The following is a 20413-nucleotide window of genomic DNA, read 5'->3' as shown; positions in this document are numbered from 1 at the left end:
ACATAATAAAACATCCAACAAGCTAAAAACCCAAATACAAAATACAATATAAAAAGCACAACCAGGATAAAACTACACAGCAGAAATTGATATAGGATTAAAATACAGAATTAAAACAGCAAAGTTTAAATTTAGATGTTAAAATACTTTAGATGTTAAAATACTTCCTGGCGTTTGGACGGTGGGGGAGGATCCTGGAAGCTGGAAAGCCCAAGATCCTCCCCCTCCGCCTGTCCCAGAAGGCTCATAGGTCTAGATGAGCCCCAGGACTGCTGAGAAATGGGAAAGGCTTATGTGCCATACACAAGTGACATATAATAACTACAGCATATCATCATCATCATCATATGTGAGGATAAAGTGATACATATCACAATACAGTGGGTTGTGTTTGCACAAAATGCTGTGCTGTAGTTTTGCACTACGTGAATGACCAGAAAAAAAGTTTGGGCAAAGTGCCAGAATTGAGCACTCCCTTCTCCCTCCTCCTCCTTTTGTGTGGCTTGGAGAAGGAATAAACTAAACTAGCATTCAGTTTCATTTTGCTTGATTCCTAGCTTGTGTTGTTATGTGCAAATCGGAATCATAGTTAAAGTAGCATCTAGTTTGCTGAACAAGTCAGTGATACTATCCAGAGTTTGTAGGTGGCACATAAGATCAGGCAAAGTGAAATTGAATGCTGGTTTATTCTTCCTCCTGGGTGAATGAGAGAAGAGTTGCGTGAGCCCAAGGCTTTGTTCAGGCTCTTTTCTGTTCATGCAGATCATGTTCAACCGTGGTTTAGTGTCTTGTGCGAGCCCTCTCCATGTGTTACAGATTTCCCCACATGAAAGTAAAGTTGGTTTATTGTAAGTATATCCAGAAATGTGAAATGTTTGGTGTATATTCACTTAATAAATGGTGTATAAACATTTTTATGGAATATAATATTTGTACAGAGCATAGTAGGTGAATGTGAAATAGTTGGGGATAGGGTTTTTTTAATTGACCATCTATGCCACCACCTCATACATAGTATATATCATTTTAATGCACGTTGGATCAAATTCTGGTTCTATTAAGAACATAAGTGCCATGCTGGATCAGACCAAGGGTCCATCTAGTCCAGCACTCTGTTCACACAATGGCGAACCAGCCATCGGCCAGGGACCAACAAGCAGGACATGGTGCAGTAACACACACACCCATGTTCCCCAGCCATTGGAACACACAGGCTTACTTCTTCGAATACTGGAGATAGCACACAACCATCAGGGCTAGTAGCCATTGATAGCCTTCGCCTCCAGGAAGTTATACAACCCCCTTTTAAAGCTATCCAAATTGGTGGCCATCACTACATTTTGTGGTAGTGTGTTCCATAATTTAACTATGCGCTGTGTGAAGAACTACTTCCTTTTATTTGTCCTGGATCTCCCACCAATCAGCTTCATGAGATGACTCCAAGTTCTAGTATTTTGAGAGAGGGAGAAAAATGTCTCCCTACCCACATTCTCCATACCATGCATAATTTTGCGCACCTCTATCATGTCTCCCCTTAGCTTCCTTTCTTCCAAGGTAAACAATCCCAGTTGATGTAACCTTCCCTCATAGGGGTGACGCTCCAGCCCCTTAATCATTTTAGTTGCCCTTTTCTGCACTTTTTCCAGCTCTATAATATCGTTTTTTAGGTGTGGTGACCAGAACTGTACACAGTATTGATTCTGTTGCAGTTATTTTGTTGCATACCTGCGTACTGGAATTAAGAGAGCCTATTGCCTGTATTCTTGTATAATAGTTAATAATGGAGAATAAGGAACAGTTGTTAAAAATAACCAGCACAGGATATTTCTGATCATCTGCATCAGGTATATCAATATAAAATAGTTAAGCACCTCAAGATGAATGTTTGCCCTTAAAACTCTGTATTACTTTGGTATCTATTTCAAGGCAAAATACTTCTTAAAGTCCGCATTTACGAAAGTAGTGGGCATTATAGCATTTAGTAGTATCATAAATCACCTTACTTGTCAGTCAAAAGCTAAGGATGCACCATGTGTGGTGACTATAGAATATAAATCACTCAAGATTAAATTACCAGATAATTTGGAAATTTAGCAGTTTACATTTTGCACTTCCATTTGTTTTGATGACTTGCACTTTTTACAATCACCCAGGATTTTATGAACAGTCTTTAAGGCATCTCTCACCTCCTCCCTTTTTATTTTCTAATGGGCAAATTTTTACAGGAAGGAGAGTTGCAACACGGACGCCTGCAGTGGCTGCTCCAAAAAGATTGCTGTATTTTCATTGACATGCAGTGCATTACCATAATTGGCTTTTCTACATGATAGGAGAGAGGAAATAATAATGTCATTTTATTTACAGCCAGAGTGTCGCTTTATGAGACTTCTCCAAGTTTCTGCCATGCTGTGTAGGTCAAATGACATCTTTTGATCAGTCCTGTCCAAAGATATCAAAGCTGAGTGGCATGTAATGGAGACCTAGTGACAAACCAAATCTAGAAAAGAAATAAGACTGCCAGTTTCCCATTAAACAGCCTGCTAAACAGCACAGCTTCCCTGTGTCGGCTACGAAACTACTCTGACCACCTAAATCAGGAGAATGAAAGGAGGCTGAATTGGACATTAGTACTGCAAATGACTGCCGTGATTGCCACTATTTCCCTCCTCCCCCCCTCCCCAAAAAATCAGCAAGCAAACCATGCGAGTTACAGTTAGACTGGTCTTCTCCCGTTTCATTTATGTTCTGCCACTTGCTGGTTTTCTGATCTGGTTTGTTTAGGTTTGACATCAGCCAAATGGTGTAGCAGGATATCTCTGACAGATATTCTTACTGATTTAACAAGGAGCAGACCTTTGCGAAGATGGCTCTTCTAAAGCAAGGTTTCATCTCCCCCCCCCCCCCGTTTTTCTTTAAAAAAAATATATCTGCCGCTCCCTCTTTCATCTCCTTTCCTCCTTTTATTGTTGCACCTACCACATACCCACTGCAGTTGTGAACTCTTAACAGGGGTGGGAATGTAGCTACATGTAAGTTTGCATTACCCAAAGGGCATCTCGGTATCCTTTTTCTTGTCTTTTGCTAGCTTTTAAAAACAAGAAATTAAAGCGAGTTACTGTGTCTACAGTTACAGTCGAGATATCGGTATGGTTTTCCTCAGGGACGAATACTCACTATTGGCCAAATCTCAAAATCCTTACTCTGTTTTCACTCAGCTCTCAGCAGAGTATGATTCCTTTTAGTCAGTGGGAGTTTGCCAAAGTGCGCACAGTGTTCAAACTGCACGTGCCAATATTCCTATCAAACTTTCATGCTGGAAATTGGAGAGGGGATCAAAGTCAAAAAGTAATTGGTTAATAAAGTTTTTGCATTCTTTTAAAAAATATTATATGTTTGGCATTTAACAAATCTTGACACATTGAGAATACTTTTGTATATACTTGACTTTAGGGTGACCATATTTTGGAAACCAAAAAGGAGGACAAAATGGCCACCCTCAGGAGGCGTGGCCACCCCAACATGCCCACCCCCAAGGCGGTGCCAACTCAACATGTCTGGCCTCCAAGGGGGCGTGGCCTCGGTCACATTTATTTATTTATTACATTTTTATACTGCCCAACAGCTGAAGCTCTCTGGGCGGTTCACAAAAAGTAAATGATAGCAACCAATGAGTAGCAAAGGCACACAACTACTATAATAATATACTAAATACTAAAAAAGGAACTTACACTTATATAAAACCATTTCTTTATTTTTTATAACATAATAAACAACCACAACAGTCATAGTACTAGGGTGACCATATTTGGGAAACCAAAAAAGAGGACACGTAGTGTGTGTGTGGGGAAGCAGCTTTCTGAGTCCTGCAGAAAGTACGTTATTCCCCCGCCACCTTAAAGAACCCAATTGGAGTGGAGGAGGGGAAAGGATTTTATTCTGCACCACCACCATCCACTCCAATTGGGGCCTTTTCTATAATGTCCACGAATGACCCACTTTCCCCTTTAAGACCTCAATTGGAGCTCGGGGTGGGGGAATGATGTGCCTCAATAAAGCATGTCATTCCCTCCTGCCATGCTAATGGCAGCCTTAAAGGGGAAGGTGTGTCATTCCAGGACATTATTGAAAATTATAGAAAATCCCCCCTGACACCATAGAAAGAACAAAAACCAGGACAAATCCGGGGAAATCCTGACAGTTGGTCACCCTACTTGACTTAATTTTGTTTAAATTGCTGGTCCTTAATTACCAGCATTCTTTAAAAGTTGTAGTTAATATTTTTAGCTGTGCTGTGTGCTATATAGTCTTTTTTTTGTGGGAGGAATTGTTAAACAAAGAAGAATGTTTTTCTCTAGCTTCCCACGTACTCTGAACAATATTGTTCTATTGCAAATCTCTTTTACATTTTCATATTGCTGCCTTTCTCCTTTCTGAGGTCTCCGCGTTTAGTAGATCCAGCAGCATTCACTTCTACAATAATGATTTGTACTATTTGCTGTTAGTTTTGTTGCCTTTTGAACCATTGTACATATGCCTCAGTTTTCTATGATAAAAGCCGAACAAAATAAATATTAGAAGCGGAGCCAATTATCAGACTGTCAGAGATGCCCAAATAAAATGTAACTTTAGAAATGCATACACATAAAAAGAGCTTGTAACTTCAGAACCTTCTGTGATGGTGCTATCTTCGAATGGCATCATTGCACCCAACAGAGTAAAATCCAACCTGAAACAGGTGGAGCAAGGAAGTAAGGAGGTAATTGGCGTAGGAATATTAGATGTCTGTAATCTAGCACTATTATTCAAAACCAATGAGTGTTTTGCCATTGAGTTCAGTGAGAGGGAGACTACTATGTATAATTCTCAATTATTTTTAAAGACCAAGACTCTGCACCCTAGCTTTTATTTTTCAGAATAAGCAGAAAGCCTGTTTGAGAATAGCAAATGGATTTTTAACTCCCCTCCCTTTATTTTTTACTACTGTGCCTGCCTATAACCTTGTAATCACTAGACCTCAGTTGCCTGCTTCACTGCTAGTTGAGCATATGAAGCTGCCTAATATTGAGTCAAATCGTTAGCCTAGTGATGTGTTGTCTGACTAGTAATGACTCTCTAAGGTCTTAGGCAGAGGTCTTTCCCAGTCTTGCTACTTGAGATCCCTTTTTAAGTGGAGATGATGCAAATGGAGGCTGAAATCCATGTGTCCGCTGATTTCACTACTTAAGGAGCCTCAGGCATTCTGGGCCTCAGGTCTTTGTCACCCTGATCTCTGGTGCTCTCAATAATGCAGTAACCCTTTGCTCAACCAAAGTGTCACCTGTCTAGGTGAGTTGTGCCATCTTCTATCTGAAGTGACAGCCGTCTTTGAGTACCAGCATCTTAACTGACTTCTCTTTCATCATCCTGTAGGAGAAACAAAATTTTCGACAAGATGTTGGATTTTCTTTCTCTCTTTCTCCTTTTCTTTCCTTCAACCTCGTAACGCACCGGATTTTTTTTTAAAAAAAATATTCCTGGAAAAAGACTATTTGCTTCCAAATGAAATAAGCTTGAGATGAGACGGAACACAGAAAGAAAGTGAAATGTTGATGGTGGAAGTTAATGAATCAGGTAGCAGAGAGAACATTATTGATGCTGGATAACATGCTCTAACAGCTTTCCCTCTTCTTATTCTCAATATAAAGAATCTGTAGCAGTCAGTTGTGTGGCATGATTCTAACATCTGTCCTACCCTATAATGGTAATTTGTATAAGTAATGGAAACAGGTTAAATACTTCCATTCTAATGTTGCCAGCAGGGATGAAAATGAACATTTTAATGAAATATTCTTGACAGAGTAGGGTGGCGGATCGAGTGATTCATCTGCATCTCTTTTTGGTGATCCAGACATGTTTCAAGTGTGTGGTTTATCTGATAGTGGAAGAGCCAGAACATTTCTTCCATTAAAATCTCTATGAAAATACACAAGTGTACAAACTGCTTGACTCTCCATTTTAAAAGCATTGCCTAATAACTCTGAGGGTGAGTGTGGACAGACCGGGAAGAGATTTGACGAAGCTTTCAAACAATAAGACCAGTAGCAGAAGAATGTTGATGTTCTTGCAGACCCGTGAATTTTTACATTGTAATAGAAATAGCAGTTGTATTTTGTCTGCTTTTCTCACTCTGAAGGACATTGGTTTTCTACAGAATTGTACTCCATTTTGCTTATTATGGTCACCTTTTGTTCTACAGTGATTTTATAAGTCTGTGTAACACACACACACACACACGGTTGCATTCAGACTTAGATTAGACCCACTGAAATGAATTGCATTGGTTTCAATGGGTGTACTTTTAAGTACGGCTGCTGCTGCTGCTGCTCTGATCACTGATTATATTTGGATAGAAAAGTGTGGTGTAAATGCCCAGAAATAAATTATATATCATGGCTTAATTCCAAAGTCGTGTGAGCAGACTTCCATGTCCTCTCTTCCTTCTGCAGAGCAGATTTGGAGGACGGTGTGGTCTGCAAGTGGGAGGGGAAATACCTTCTGCAAGTGGTTTCCATTCCATAGGTGGAAGAACATAATTGTATTCAAGCCAGTGGGTCTATTCTAACTGTAACTAAGTCTAGGTCCAACCCAGAGGAAGATAAATTATGTTTATTCTGGTCACTCTAATTAACTTTGGATGGAAAAGTGGTATATAAATGTCCAGAAATAAAATATATAATTATATATTATTATGGGCAGTATCCAATAGTTCTACTGCACTAGCGTATCAAGAAACAGTGAAAATGCTGGTTTCTGGTAGAGGACAGGTTAGCAGAGCCTGGAATGAGTATTTCTGGAATGAGTATTTCTGTTCGTTTCAGTTTTCTTCAAAATTCCCTAATTTCCTGTTGCATTAGCTATGAGTCCTGGTAGCGTGCGCTCAGTGTTGGATACTGCCTGATATATTACTTATTTATTTTATTTAAGCAATTTTTATCCCACCATTCAGCCAAAAAAGGCTCTTACGGCGGCTTATAAAAGTATTTTTTGACAGTCCCTGCCCATATATGCATGGGCATGCCCGTGTACACATGCACACCAGGTTTCTTATAATTTCTAATATGATCCATTGTCAACATTTGGGTACCTAATACAGAAAAGTTACCAGCTTATTCATTTACACTTTTTGATTCTCCTTTTTGTTTGTGGGTATTTCTAACTTGAAATTATTGCAAAAAATGCTTAAAGCCTGTATTAACTCCATCCCGAATCTACAAAAATCATCAGTCCACAATATGAATTAGAGCCACAACCGCGAAGTACTTGAAGCTGAAATACTTGGTTTAAAGCCAGTTTATTAACCTTTAGGTCAATGTAGTTAAATTGGCTAAAATTCAAGGACTTGTATTTCACAGAGCTTTGGATTTCAGATTTTGTGTAAATGAACTTAACTGCTTTGAAAAACTGTATATATGTGTATATACATATTATGCACTGCCATTTAAATATGTTCTTAAGTTGCTTGACTTATGTTTAGAATAAACGAAGAGCCAGTTATAATTTTAGAGTTTTCATACAAGTGAAATACTTTTTCATAGACCATAAGTACTTTTTAGCCTGAATCCTGTAATTACTGGTTGACAGTACTGGAGATTCTTCTGAATTCTACCTGAGGTAGAAAGGGAGTAACTATTATTATTATTATTATTATTATTATTATTATTATTATTATTATTATTTATATAGCACCATCAATATACATGGTGCTGTACAGAGTAAAACAGTAAATAGCAAGACCCTGCCGCATAGGCTTACATTCTAATAAAATCATAATAAAACAATAAGGAGGGGAAGAGAATGCAAACAGGCACAGGGTAGGGTAAACAGGCACTGGGTTGGGTAAAACTCACAGTATAAAGTCAGAACAAAATCAAGTTTTAAAAGCTTTAGGAAAAAGAAAAGTTTTTAGCTGAGCTTTAAAAGCTGCGGTTGAACTTGTAGTTCTCAAATGTTCTGGAAGAGCGTTCCAGGCATAAGGGGCAGCAGAAGAAAATGGACGAAGCCGAGCAAGGGAAGTAGAGACCCTTGGGCAGGCGAGAAACATGGCATCAGAGGAGCATGAGCGGGGCAATAGTGTGAGATGAGAGAGGATGCATGTTGTATAGTGATAAATGTTCACAAAAGGTGTGTTATATTATGTGTGAATGCTCCGTTTACAGTCCTGCTTCAGCAAAGCATTTAAGCCAATTTAATTTCCATATTTCTTAAAATGGACACAATATACTGGGAACTTCTTCTGCATAATGGGACAAAGACTAGGTTGGATTCTGCCGTATATATGAAGTGCTTTTTACAAACAACTGTTGTGTCTGTGGTTATGCTTTTAAACTTTGACAAGCAGAATTAAATGTGCCTCAGTTGTTTATTTTGAAAATTACTCATGTGCCATTGAGCTGCATGTAAATGACCCTACATTCTTAGTGTTTGTCTGTAGTCCCAGTTAGCCAGGGTTCAAGAGACTATGGGCTCATCTACACCAAGCAGGATATTCCACTATGAAAGCGGCATGAAATCGGTATATAAAAGGCAGGAGCCACACTACTGCTTTATAGTGATATTGAAGTGCACTGCAGGATCTACACTACTGGTTTATACGCCTTAGCTAGACCTAAGGATTATCCCAGGCAAATGGTGGGGTTGTCCCTGCCTGCTCCCGGGATCCCTTGTGTGTCATTTGGATGCACAGGGATGATCCTGGGACAATCCCAGGATATAGGCCTGGTCTAGCCATGGCCATAGTGGTAATGAAGTGCACTGACAACTGTTGGGGACCATGACACATCTACACCAAGCAGGATATAATACTATGAAAGCGGTATGAAAGCAGTATATGGTATGTGTCATGGGTCCCAACAGCCATCAGTGCACTTCAGTACTACTATAAAGCAGTAGTGTGGCTCCTGTCTTTTATATACTGCTTTCATACCATTTTCATACTGGAATATCTGCTTGGTGTAGAAGAGCCCTATGTAATTACAATATTGAAAATTAAGTTTCAACCCTTGTCCTCAATAGCTACAGGGTTGTCCTCAATTTCAATGGTTGTGGCCACTATTGTGGCCATTTTTGTAGCTTTTAAAATAATAATGTGGGGAAATACATGTTTTTATAGCTAAATGAAATGAATTTATGTGGAAAATGTCAGTGTTTAAAATAAAAGTGTGACTAAGAAACAAAAGTACAATTAATATATAACATCACAGAATGTTAGTTTTCCACACACACCAGTTTGCTTTTGGCTTTTCAGACAATGGTCTGAGTTATTTACAGTGTACACCTTCTCAGTGAAGCAAACACAATGTGCTATACCACTAACACATACAATATATAGCGCCTCATGTCGACTTACATTAGAATGCACAAATTTTAATGCTGTTCAAAGATGACAGCACATCTTTGGGGAGGCATTGGCATCCAGAAGGCATATCATATGGGCACAGATTTTTAACAAGATGTAATAATAGAAGAAGAAAAACAGATAACCTCCATCTCCAGTTCTTTTTTCCTATAAATGTAATTTGTATGATTTCTCTCCTGCGAAATTATAAAGAGAGAGAGAGAAAAAATACAGAGGGGTTGGGTTGTATTATAAACTATAATACAGCTTGTTGTTAGTATATTTTTAGGCACTTTGAAGTCAGAATATAGTGTTTGGTTTAAATATTTTTCTGTGATTACAGACCACACATGTAACCCTGCATCACACTTTTAAAAAGATCTCCACAGCCCTGAGCCGAAGGGGGGAAAAATCAGTGACAAATGTTTCATCACAATATTAAATAATTACCTGGCCTCCCTGGCAGTTTCGTATAGTAACAATTGAATACAACCCTTTCTTTTATTTGATGTAAGGCTATTGTGGCATCTGACTACAAACAATTGCAGGACAAAATTTGAAAGCTTTAATTTGAATAAACAGCGTTTAAAAGCATCTCTCTCCTTCTCTTGCAGTAACTTTCTAGGCTTGAAAAATACATTGACCTTGTGAAATCCTGTATATTATTTGTTTTAACATTCTTACTGTAAACATTATTACATTCTGAATTCCAAGTATTATATTTATCTGATAATGAAAGGAGTATTTTAGTGAAATGTTTTTTCAAGACAATTCTGTAATTTAAACCATGATGAATTAAATATTAGTGAATGTACATGTGTGTGTATGCATTATGTCTGTGCATTTGTATCGTATAGCATAACAGTTGTCATAATGAATGTTTTTAAAACAAGGACAATGAAGGCAGAAAGTATTCTAAATTGCTTTGTATTGCACTCACGCCAGTATGCTTTTATTCTGTGTGCATTGATGCAGACTAATTTTGTCCAATAATAACAGACAATATAAAAATGGCCTATAATAATTATTGCCTGACATAAGCAGAGGTTAGTAATAAGCCTTTATATAATAAGTCAAGTCACCTGAATAAAATGTATGTTCTCTCCCATATATGGGCACTACAAACCAAACTGAGTAAAAAGCAGAATTTCAACCTCAAGGCTTGTTTTCCCCATTTGTGGGTGATCATCTGATTCTTAATGTAGATTTTCCTAGTTTGTGGCTGTAGTGTGTTACATAAATGACAGAAGAAAGTCTTTATGCCCAGCAAATATGTGTGACTTGTTGTAGTGGAATACAGCTCGTAATGATGCCTTATGCCTTCTTTCTCAAGCGGTGGCAGCTAGCTCTGACCTCAGTGTTAAAGCAATGGGATTTTTAGAAGTTAGCAGGGGTCTGTGTTGGACTCTTACTCTTTCGATATTCAGTTCCCAATCCTGACTCAGATTTTCAAGAGGATTTCACAAGCGTGGTGGGGTCCTCTTGCTCTGCTCTATATACCGTCCATGGTAGTCTTTACAGTACAAGCCTCAAAAACTGCAGAAGGGGTTAATATACAATGGGGGAAATGGCAGGATAAATCATTAATCATATAACCATTTTAGCTGAAATACCAAATATTGTAATTTTGCATTTTATAGAATTGAAAGAATTTTTACATAGTTTTTCCCCCTGGATATTTATATAATTAACAGTATATTAACAGATGGCAATATCAATCTATCCACATGTTCCACTTGGGAAGACAATAATGCCTGGATTTTTCTTGGACTTTCCTGCAAAACAGGCTTTTCCAAGTTTTGTTTCTTTTCCTGAATCAGTGTCTCTTCTGCCCTGATATTATTCTATAATATTTTCTTCAAAAGACTTTCCCATTATTAACTGTGTTTTGCTAGAAATAATGGTTGTTGTTTTTTTAAATTAACCTTTTGGGTAAAATAAAATGAGATTCAGCAAAAGAAGATCCAAGTGATCTTAGTAGGGAAGGGAGAGGGGGAAAGTACTGTATTACCAGTGGTAAGTAAAAGGGGATAAGAAGGCCTCCCAGTTTTGGCGTGCTGATTTTAGAAATGTTGAGTGCCACTGAATTATGGGACAGAAGGGAATATCTTGCATTTTAGCATATGTTTTAAAGATTTCCTATGAGAAATGCAATACTTTAAATATCGTGAAACAAAGATAATTCCACTCCTGATATCAAGTTCTTTGTGTTGTGTATTGTGTACCTTTACTGAACCTTTGTATTGCATGGAATAATATTAATTTCCCCATATTCCTATACATGTCTACTCAGAAGCAAGAGCTATTGAGCTCAGTTGGATTTACTCCCGGAAAAGTATTTATTTATTTATTTATTATATTTTTATACCGCCCAATAGCCGAAGCTCTCTGGGCGGTTCACAAAAATATATAGCATTATAGCAACATAACTCAATAGGGTGTTCTGAGTAGGCATGTATAGGATTGAACTGTCAATAATGTGTTTTAAAGCAAGACATCTATAAAGCAAGCAATTATCATTTGCTTTTGAAAAATAACAGAATTAAAAAAGTTAGGGTTATTTTTCTGTTTTTGTTTTGTTCTGTTTTGTTTTAGTAGCCCATTGCAGCAAGTATTACAGCTTTCTTCCAATATTTTTCCAAATGAGAATTTAAATAGCTACTAGTCATTCTGGATTTAGCTGGAAACAATATCTGCATTGAAGAAGGCTTCCTGTGTGTTTTCTTGGCTGGATGGTTTCTATTTCTCATCTAGTAGCTGGAACTGCACAGAAAATGCTAGAATTCTGCTGCTTAGCTGTTGGAAAGGGAAGCAAGAGACTCAATTGAGTCCCTTCTACTCCCTTGTCCTTCATAAATGTTGAAAGGGCTGTAAACGTGCAGACCTAGCCGCTCTTCACATGCTTGATTGGATCACAGACACCGCATGTACAACATGTCCAATATTGAACTATATTTTGATGCAAGAGAATATCCCTTTGAAATATTTTTTCCATGTTTGGTGCATTGTGAATGTAACTGAAATGTTTTCCACATTCTCAAGCTTCTTGACTTAACACAGACTCATGAACTAGTATGGTTGAAGCGATTTTTCTAGCAAAGTACAGTTTTTAGAAAACTGAGCTGCCGGTGTGGAAAAATGATTTCTAGTACAGCTCAAAAACCTACGTGATCACTTCGGTGCATGGAAGCCGCTTCTGTGAATTGGGGCCCTAAAATAAATGTATTTTGATATAGTGGCCATCTGCTCATGACTATCGCATTTCTTACTTAAAAAATACTTTTATTCCAATGAACATGTAATTTGGTATGATTATATCATTTCACCAGGTGGCATCAAAACGACAAAGTTTGGTGTTTACTTTAAGCCAATAATCAAGCTGAATATGCTGTTGTATGCTTTATATTTGTCACTTAAAATATTCACGTCTCGTTTTATTTTATATTTAGCTGTGAACTGCTCTTGCCAGAATTGATACATGATGCTTTTGTCACAGTTTAGTATGAAGCATAATGCTGTAGACCAGGAGTAGGCAACCTGTGACTCTCCAGCTGTTTTGGCTTACAATTCCCATCAGCCCTAGCCAGAATTGCAAATTGACAAGGATGATGGGAGTTGTAGGCCAAAACATCTAGATGGCTTCAAAGTTTCCCACCCCTGCATGTAGACTTACCTTATTAGAAGGCCTATCTGTCATATTGGGCTTCACCATTTCTATATAATTTATTTATTATATTTCTATATCATTTGATAGGCCAAGCTTCTCTGGCAGTTCACAAAAATTAAAACCACAAAATCCAGTATAAAATACAATATAAAATATAATAGCTTAAACCTACAGTATAAAAGAGCAACCAGAGTAAAACCTAGTACTTTACTTCAGGTTAAAAAAAAATGATGCATCCTATTTAAAATCAAGAGGACATCCCACCATGGCCAACCCACTGTCAACCGGGAACCCACAAGCAGGACACAAGTGCAACAGCACACACCCATTCATGTTCCCCAGCAACTGGTGTGCATGGGCATAATGCCTCTGATACTGGACAGTAGACTTAGGGCTAATCTACAACAAGCAGGATATAGCACTATGAAAGTGGTGTATAAGTCGCAGGAGCCACACTACTGCCTTGTAGCGGTATTGAAGTGCACTGACAACTGTTGGAGCCCATTGACACAGACATCATCATCATCATCATCATCATCATTTTTTTACCTGCCTCTCTGATTGGATCGAGGTGGGGAACAACAGCAAGCATAAATACATAAAATACCGATTAAAAACATAGTATACACTGTTAAAAGCATACTAAAAGCTTATTAAAAGTATCCTAAAATTCTACTGGATAGGCCTGCTGGAAGAGATCAGTCTTGATAGCTTTCTTGAATGCTAAAAGACTGTCAAGCTGTCGAGTCTCCTCTGCAGGCTATTCCACTGTCTGGGAGCAGCGGAAGAGAAGGTCCTCTGGGTAATGGTTGTCAGCCTAGTCTTTGCCGACTGAAGTAGAAGACCTGAGAGTGCAGGGCGGATTGTATGGGAGAAGGCGATTCTGCAGGTAGCCTGGACCCAAACCATGTAGGGCTTTAAAGGTGATAACCAACACTTTATACTTCACCCGGAAACTAATTGGCAGCCAGTGAAGAGATTTTAAGATATATATATATATATATATATATATATATATATATATATATATATATATTATTTATTTTTTACCGCTTTCATACTGCTATATCCTGCTTGGTGTGGCTCCTGCCTTTTATATACCGGTTTCATAGTGCAATATCTTGCTTGATGTAGATTAGGCCTTAGTCAATAATCTCACATTGATAGTTTTGCCTGTCTAATGTTACTCCTGTCTATGATTAAATGTTTTCAGTTTTTGCAAGTCTGTTAAAGCTTAACCCTTTTACATTTTTGTTTCTGGTACTTTCAGTCACAGCTTTCAGTGGTAAACTTACGGAGTATTAATAGTAATATTGCCTTAGAATTTTTCTTTATGATGGTTGTTTCCACAATTTTTTAATTAAATTCTTCTCTAAGAACATTGCTGTAAGAATGATATCACAAGGATAATGGAGGAATATTTAATGCTATTTGCATCTGGCCATGTATTCTTTTAGGCACAGAAATGTTAATGCTTTTTGGATTTATATTGTAATAACAGGAATACTGGTAAAAAAGTGACTCCTGTAGCTTACATTCCTGCCTTTCAGTAATGAATAGAGGAAACTTAGTTTCCCAGTGACTACTTTACTTTAGATAGCTACTTTACTTTCAAAGTCATCTTGCTCAATTGTGCCATTATTGCCAGGGTGGCCCATTGAACTGTTAAACTTGGACGTCTGACACCTGGGTTCAAATCCCCACTCAACCATGGGTTCACTAGATAACTTAAAGCCACAATCCTATACAGGGTGGAAGTCCTATCTGGGAGTAAGCCCTTTAGAACTATTATTTCTAAGCAGACATGCGTAGGTTTGGACTGTTAGTCAAGTTGGTATCTCTGAGCCACACTACCCAATTAGTTACAATGACACTACAACAGAAAAATGGTTGGAAAATGTATTGTTAGGCTATAGCTAGACGTAAGGTTTATCGGGATCGTCCCAGGGTCGTCCCTGCCTGCTCCCTGGATCCTGTGTGTCATTTAGATGCACAGGGATGACCCTGGGATGATCCCGGGATAAACCTTAGGTCTAGCTAAGGCCTTAGTTTATTCAGGCCAGGTTATTCTGTTAGTCAAACATTAATCCTGTTGATATGTCATGGTAGAGTTTTAGTTGAAACCAGAGTGCCCTGCTTGCAATGACAGAAGACTGTGTGTCCATAGTTAGCTAAAGAAAACATGGGACCATGGTCTTAAATGTAAACCTCAATTTTACTTTTGTAGAAACAGTGGTGGTGAAATAAAATGTGTATTTTCTGTAATGTTTTAATTTGTTTTCTTTCCCCCCTTTCTTTTCTTTTCTTTAGCTTATGTTCCTGAGGAAGAACTGAAAGCAGCAGAAATTGACGAGGATAGTGTGGAGGATGATGGGCTACCTCTGGACATCCAGGAAACTGAGTACATGTGCAATGATGAAGCAGAGATCAAAGAGGCTCAGAGTTACCAGAACTCTCCAGTCAGCACAGCAACAAATCAGGATGCAGGTTATGGTTCACCATTTAGTGAAAACAGTGACCAGCTGGCCCATTTCAAGAGCACTTCCTCAAAAGAAGAGAGGGAAGACCAGTGCTCGGACAATGCTTCCTATCCACAGGACAGCTTGGCACAAATAAAAGCTGTATATGCAAATTTACTGTCAGAGTCTTGCTGGTCCAGTTTAGCTTTGGATTTAAAAAAATCAAAGAGTAATGAAAACAGCCAGAAGGAAAATACCACTAATAGCAACTCTACTATCAATACCCCAAGTACAAGTACCAGTACCAGTACCAGTACAAATACCAACACTAGTACTACTACAAGTATCAGTAGTACTAGTACCAGTACCAGTAACAGTGGTGGCTCAGGATATGACTGGCATCAAGCGGCATTAGCCAAAACTCTGCAGCAGACCTCATCATATGGACTTCTTCCAGAACCTAGTCTATTCAGTACAGTGCAGCTTTACCGGCAAAACAATAAACTATATGGTTCTGTGTTTACTGGTGCCAGTAAATTTCGGTGCAAAGACTGCAGTGCAGCATATGACACACTGGTGGAGCTAACAGTGCACATGAATGAAACTGGACATTACCGGGATGACAACCGAGATAAAGAAGCTGAAAAGACCAAACGGTGGTCAAAACCCAGAAAGCGATCACTTATGGAAATGGAAGGCAAAGAAGATGCCCAGAAAGTGCTAAAGTGCATGTACTGCGGCCATTCATTTGAATCTTTGCAAGACTTGAGTGTCCATATGATAAAAACAAAGCATTACCAGAAAGTGCCTCTGAAGGAACCAGTACCAGCCATCACCAAACTGGTGCCTTCTACAAAAAAGCGAGCACTTCAGGACTTAGCTTCACCTTGCTCACCTGAGCCAACAACAATCCCGCCAGAGACCACACTTAGTGAAGCTGCAAAGGATCAGAAAACTGCCAACCCCTATGTGACTCCCAACAACCGCTATGGCTATCAAAATGGTGCTAGCTACACTTGGCAGTTCGAGGCCCGCAAAGCCCAGATACTAAAATGCATGGAATGTGGCAGTTCTCACGACACTTTGCAGCAGCTTACTGCTCACATGATGGTGACAGGACATTTTTTGAAAGTAACTAATTCTGCGTCCAAAAAAGGAAAACAGCTAGTATTGGATTCTGTGGTCGAAGAAAAGATACAGTCCATACCTTTACCACCCACTACCCATACAAGAATACCAGCTGCAAATGTTAAAAAGCAGCCTGATTCTCCTACTGGATCAACAACATCTGAAGAAAAGAAGGACCTAGAAAAGGAAAAGGCGATTGTTACCGAAACAGACAAAAAGATTAAAGAAGAGAATGAGGACTCTGTAGAAAAATTTGAGCCAACAGCTGTGTATCAGTACCTCAGAGAGGAGGATCTAGATGAAAGTCCTAAAGGTGGAATAGATATATTGAAATCCTTGGAAAATACAGTGACAACAGCTATTAGCAAGGCTCAGAATGGAGCACCTTCCTGGGGAGGCTATCCCAGCATTCATGCAGCTTACCAGCTTCCGGGGACTGTCAAACCCATGCAGCCAACTGTGCAGAGTGTTCAGATGCAACCATCATATGCTAGCAGTGTAAAATCATTGTCTTCGGAACACAGTGCACTGATCCATTCCCCAGGCAACCTGACACCCCCGCCTCACAAAAGCAATGTCTCTGCAATGGAGGAGCTAGTGGAGAAAGTCACTGGCAAAATCAATATTAAAAAAGAAGAGAAGCCTGCAGAGAAAGAGAAATGTTCTCCAGCCAAGCCATTGTCACCCACTGCTAAGGAGAGTAAAGACTTTCCAAAAGCAGAAGAAACCAACAAGCAGCAGCAGCAGCAGCAGCAGCAGCAAAGAAAGAGTCCTGAAGCAGAGGTTCAGAAGGTCAAAAGGGACAGTCCAGCAGATCCCCATGTGCTTAATGGCACCGAGCCACCTAAATCAAAAGTTACAAATGGTTGTAATAGCTTGGGTATCATCACAGACCATTCACCTGAGCCATCGTTCATTAACCCACTGAGTGCTTTACAATCCATCATGAATACCCATTTAGGCAAAGTTTCTAATCCCGTAAGTCCTTCTTTGGACCCTTTGGCCATGTTGTACAAAATTAGTAACAGTATGTTGGACAAACCCATTTACCCAACAACTCCGGCCAAGCAAGCTGATGCTATTGACCGGTACTATTACGAGAACAGTGATCAGCCTATTGATTTAACAAAGTCCAAAAACAAGCCTCTTGTTTCCAGTGTGACTGATTCTGTTTCATCTCCTCTAAGGGAAAGTGCCCTAATGGATATTTCTGATATGGTAAAGAACCTCACAGGACGCTTGACTCCCAAGTCTTCGACTCCATCCTCCGTGTCGGAAAAATCCGATGCAGATGGAAGTAGTTTTGAGGAGGCTCTGGATGAACTGTCACCAGTACACAAGAGGAAAGGTAGGCAGTCCAACTGGAACCCTCAGCATCTTCTGATCCTTCAAGCCCAGTTTGCGTCTAGCTTGAGGGAGACTCCTGAAGGCAAATATATTATGTCGGACCTAGGCCCACAGGAGCGGGTACATATCTCTAAGTTTACTGGTCTTTCCATGACCACAATTAGCCACTGGCTGGCCAATGTGAAGTATCAATTAAGGAGGACAGGTGGAACTAAATTTTTAAAGAATTTGGATACAGGTCATCCTGTTTTCTTTTGCAATGATTGTGCCTCTCAATTCAGGACTGCTTCTACTTACATAAGTCACTTGGAGACACATTTAGGGTTCAGTTTGAAGGACCTGTCCAAATTGCCACTAAACCAGATACAAGAACAGCAGAATGTTTCAAAAGTCCTCTCAAACAAGACTTTAGGCTCACTTGGAATTGCTGAGGAGGACTTGGGCTCCACATTCCAGTGTAAGCTCTGTAACCGAACTTTTGCAAGCAAGCATGCAGTAAAACTGCACCTTAGTAAAACACATGGCAAGTCCCCTGAGGACCATCTGATCTATGTAACTGAGTTAGAAAAACATTAGTGTCCAGGTAAGCAGCCAGGTATGCAAGTGACCACAGGAACATTGCACTAAAACGTCTTCATAGTACTGCACTAGGCCTGACCTGAGCCTCTGAAATCAGTCTTACTTTTGTTGCTGAACTGCCTATCTGGACCTTGGTTTTTCTTACATACATTTTGTAGTTATATTTATATGCTCTTTGTCTGATCCGTGCATGTTTTTTTTAAATCGTTTTTCTTTTCTTTTCTTTTTCTGTGAGTCAAAGTCTGACCTTTATTTTCAACATCTGTCCTTGATGTTAAGCTATCTTTTGTAGAATATAGTGGGAGACACTATTGAGAGACGTTAATTTAGCCGTAAAGAAAGACACAAAGGACAATAACAGAAAGACATCCTAAAATTACAAAGTTGCCATGACAATAAAGGTCACAGAACCCTGTAGTGTCAGTTTTTAACCCTCTGAGGACTGCAATAGCATTTCTGTGCCTTTCTCAAGAGACTTTTTTTTTTAAAAAAAAAGGCATTTCATCCTATTAAAACTGGGTCAAAAACAAAACTTACGTTTAATAATTTTTAAAATGTCAAAAAGGTTTTTTTTTTTTTAAATTGAAATCTGATTTGAAAAGAAAAGATGCACACCATTCTTAATGATGAAAAGCTATCAGGTGCTCAAGGGTTAGAAACCGCAACCATGTTTAAGAAAATAGAAATAACAAACAAAGTTGTCACTATGCCCAAACCCTCTGGATGCTGAAAATTGCTGCTTGGCTGGCAAAAAAAGAAGAAAAAAAGAAAAAGAAAAAAAAGTATGCAAGTTGTTAAAAAAATATGTAAAAATGCTATTTCTTTTTCCTGTAAAATACTGCAGTTTATAGTTATTTACAAATGTAAGCTTTGGTACAAGCTGACCTTTCTATAGTGTGCTGCATTGGTACATGAAAACAAAACAAAAACGTGGGGCAAGTGTTGGATTCAGTTCCTTGTAAATTGCCAGCATCAGCTTAAGAAAAAAAAAAGAGTACATGTTACATATCGTACCATTTTAAACTGTTCAACTTCCTTTGTACCTTCTGGCTGTATGCTTTCTCTTTTAACTTTTTATATTGTCATTTTATATTAAATTTCTGTGTATATAATGTAAAACCACACTTTTTTGAATAAAATTTAGTTCCTGCAGCTTGAGTTAAATAGAGAAATTTTACTGGCACCTGCATCTTCCCAGATGCATGTACTCAAAGGAACTATCTGACAAAATAAATAAATAAAAATAAAGCAAGCAATGCACTATGAATTATACATTTTGATGTTTTATCATTAATATTGTACAGTACATTTTTTCGTTCACACAATTAAATCCACTGTTTTCTCAAGTGTAAAATAAACCCACATGCAGTTCTTGATTTATGTATATTGTGATGTCATCATTACTCTGCCTTTGAGGTCTTCATTTCAGCCGTGAGAGGTTTCAGCTTGAAGTATGTTCGGAATCATTTGTGTATTCTAATATGCTCCATTCTGTTGTGTGTGTATCAGTGATATCTCAGAATGTTATTGGAATCGTTTACAGATGCTGATGGATACAAAAATATGTGACTATGCCAGTTTGGAATGAACATTCTGTAATGCTTCTTTCTTTCTATCTTTCATTTTTACTTTTGCCCTGCCACAACTGTATGTAAACTAGTAATAAGTAGCCAGCAGTCTTTTCTCTGGGTCCCAATTCAGAAAGACTGCCAGTTGCCTCATCACATACCTCTGTCCTTCTAATAGTTAAAAGAATTTCCAGCCTCGTCATAACTCACTTCAGTTGGAAGAGGAAAGATGGGGGACACATTTCTTACTATTTCCCATATTCTGTTAGGAAATATGCTGGTCAGGATATTT

The 20413-nt window shown here is 38.6% G+C and overlaps 1 protein-coding gene across 1 annotated transcript in view; it reads left to right on the top strand.

The window, feature by feature from the left end:
* Nucleotides 1-19916, top strand: part of TSHZ1 (teashirt zinc finger homeobox 1) — a 79961-nt gene extending 60045 nt beyond the window's left edge. The window contains exon 2 of the mRNA XM_063130499.1: nt 15351-19916. Within this exon, the coding sequence (XP_062986569.1) occupies nt 15351-18550 (3200 nt within the window). The 3' untranslated portion in view covers nt 18551-19916. The remainder of the gene's footprint in view (nt 1-15350) is intronic.
* The last annotated feature ends 497 nt before the right edge of the window (nt 19917-20413 follow it).

The sequence above is a fragment of the Elgaria multicarinata genome, chromosome 7, assembly GCF_023053635.1.
Source record: "Elgaria multicarinata webbii isolate HBS135686 ecotype San Diego chromosome 7, rElgMul1.1.pri, whole genome shotgun sequence".
NCBI lineage: Eukaryota > Metazoa > Chordata > Lepidosauria > Squamata > Anguidae > Elgaria > Elgaria multicarinata.
The sequence above is the reverse complement of the archived record's forward strand: the minus strand, read 5'-3'. Positions and strand labels throughout refer to the sequence as shown.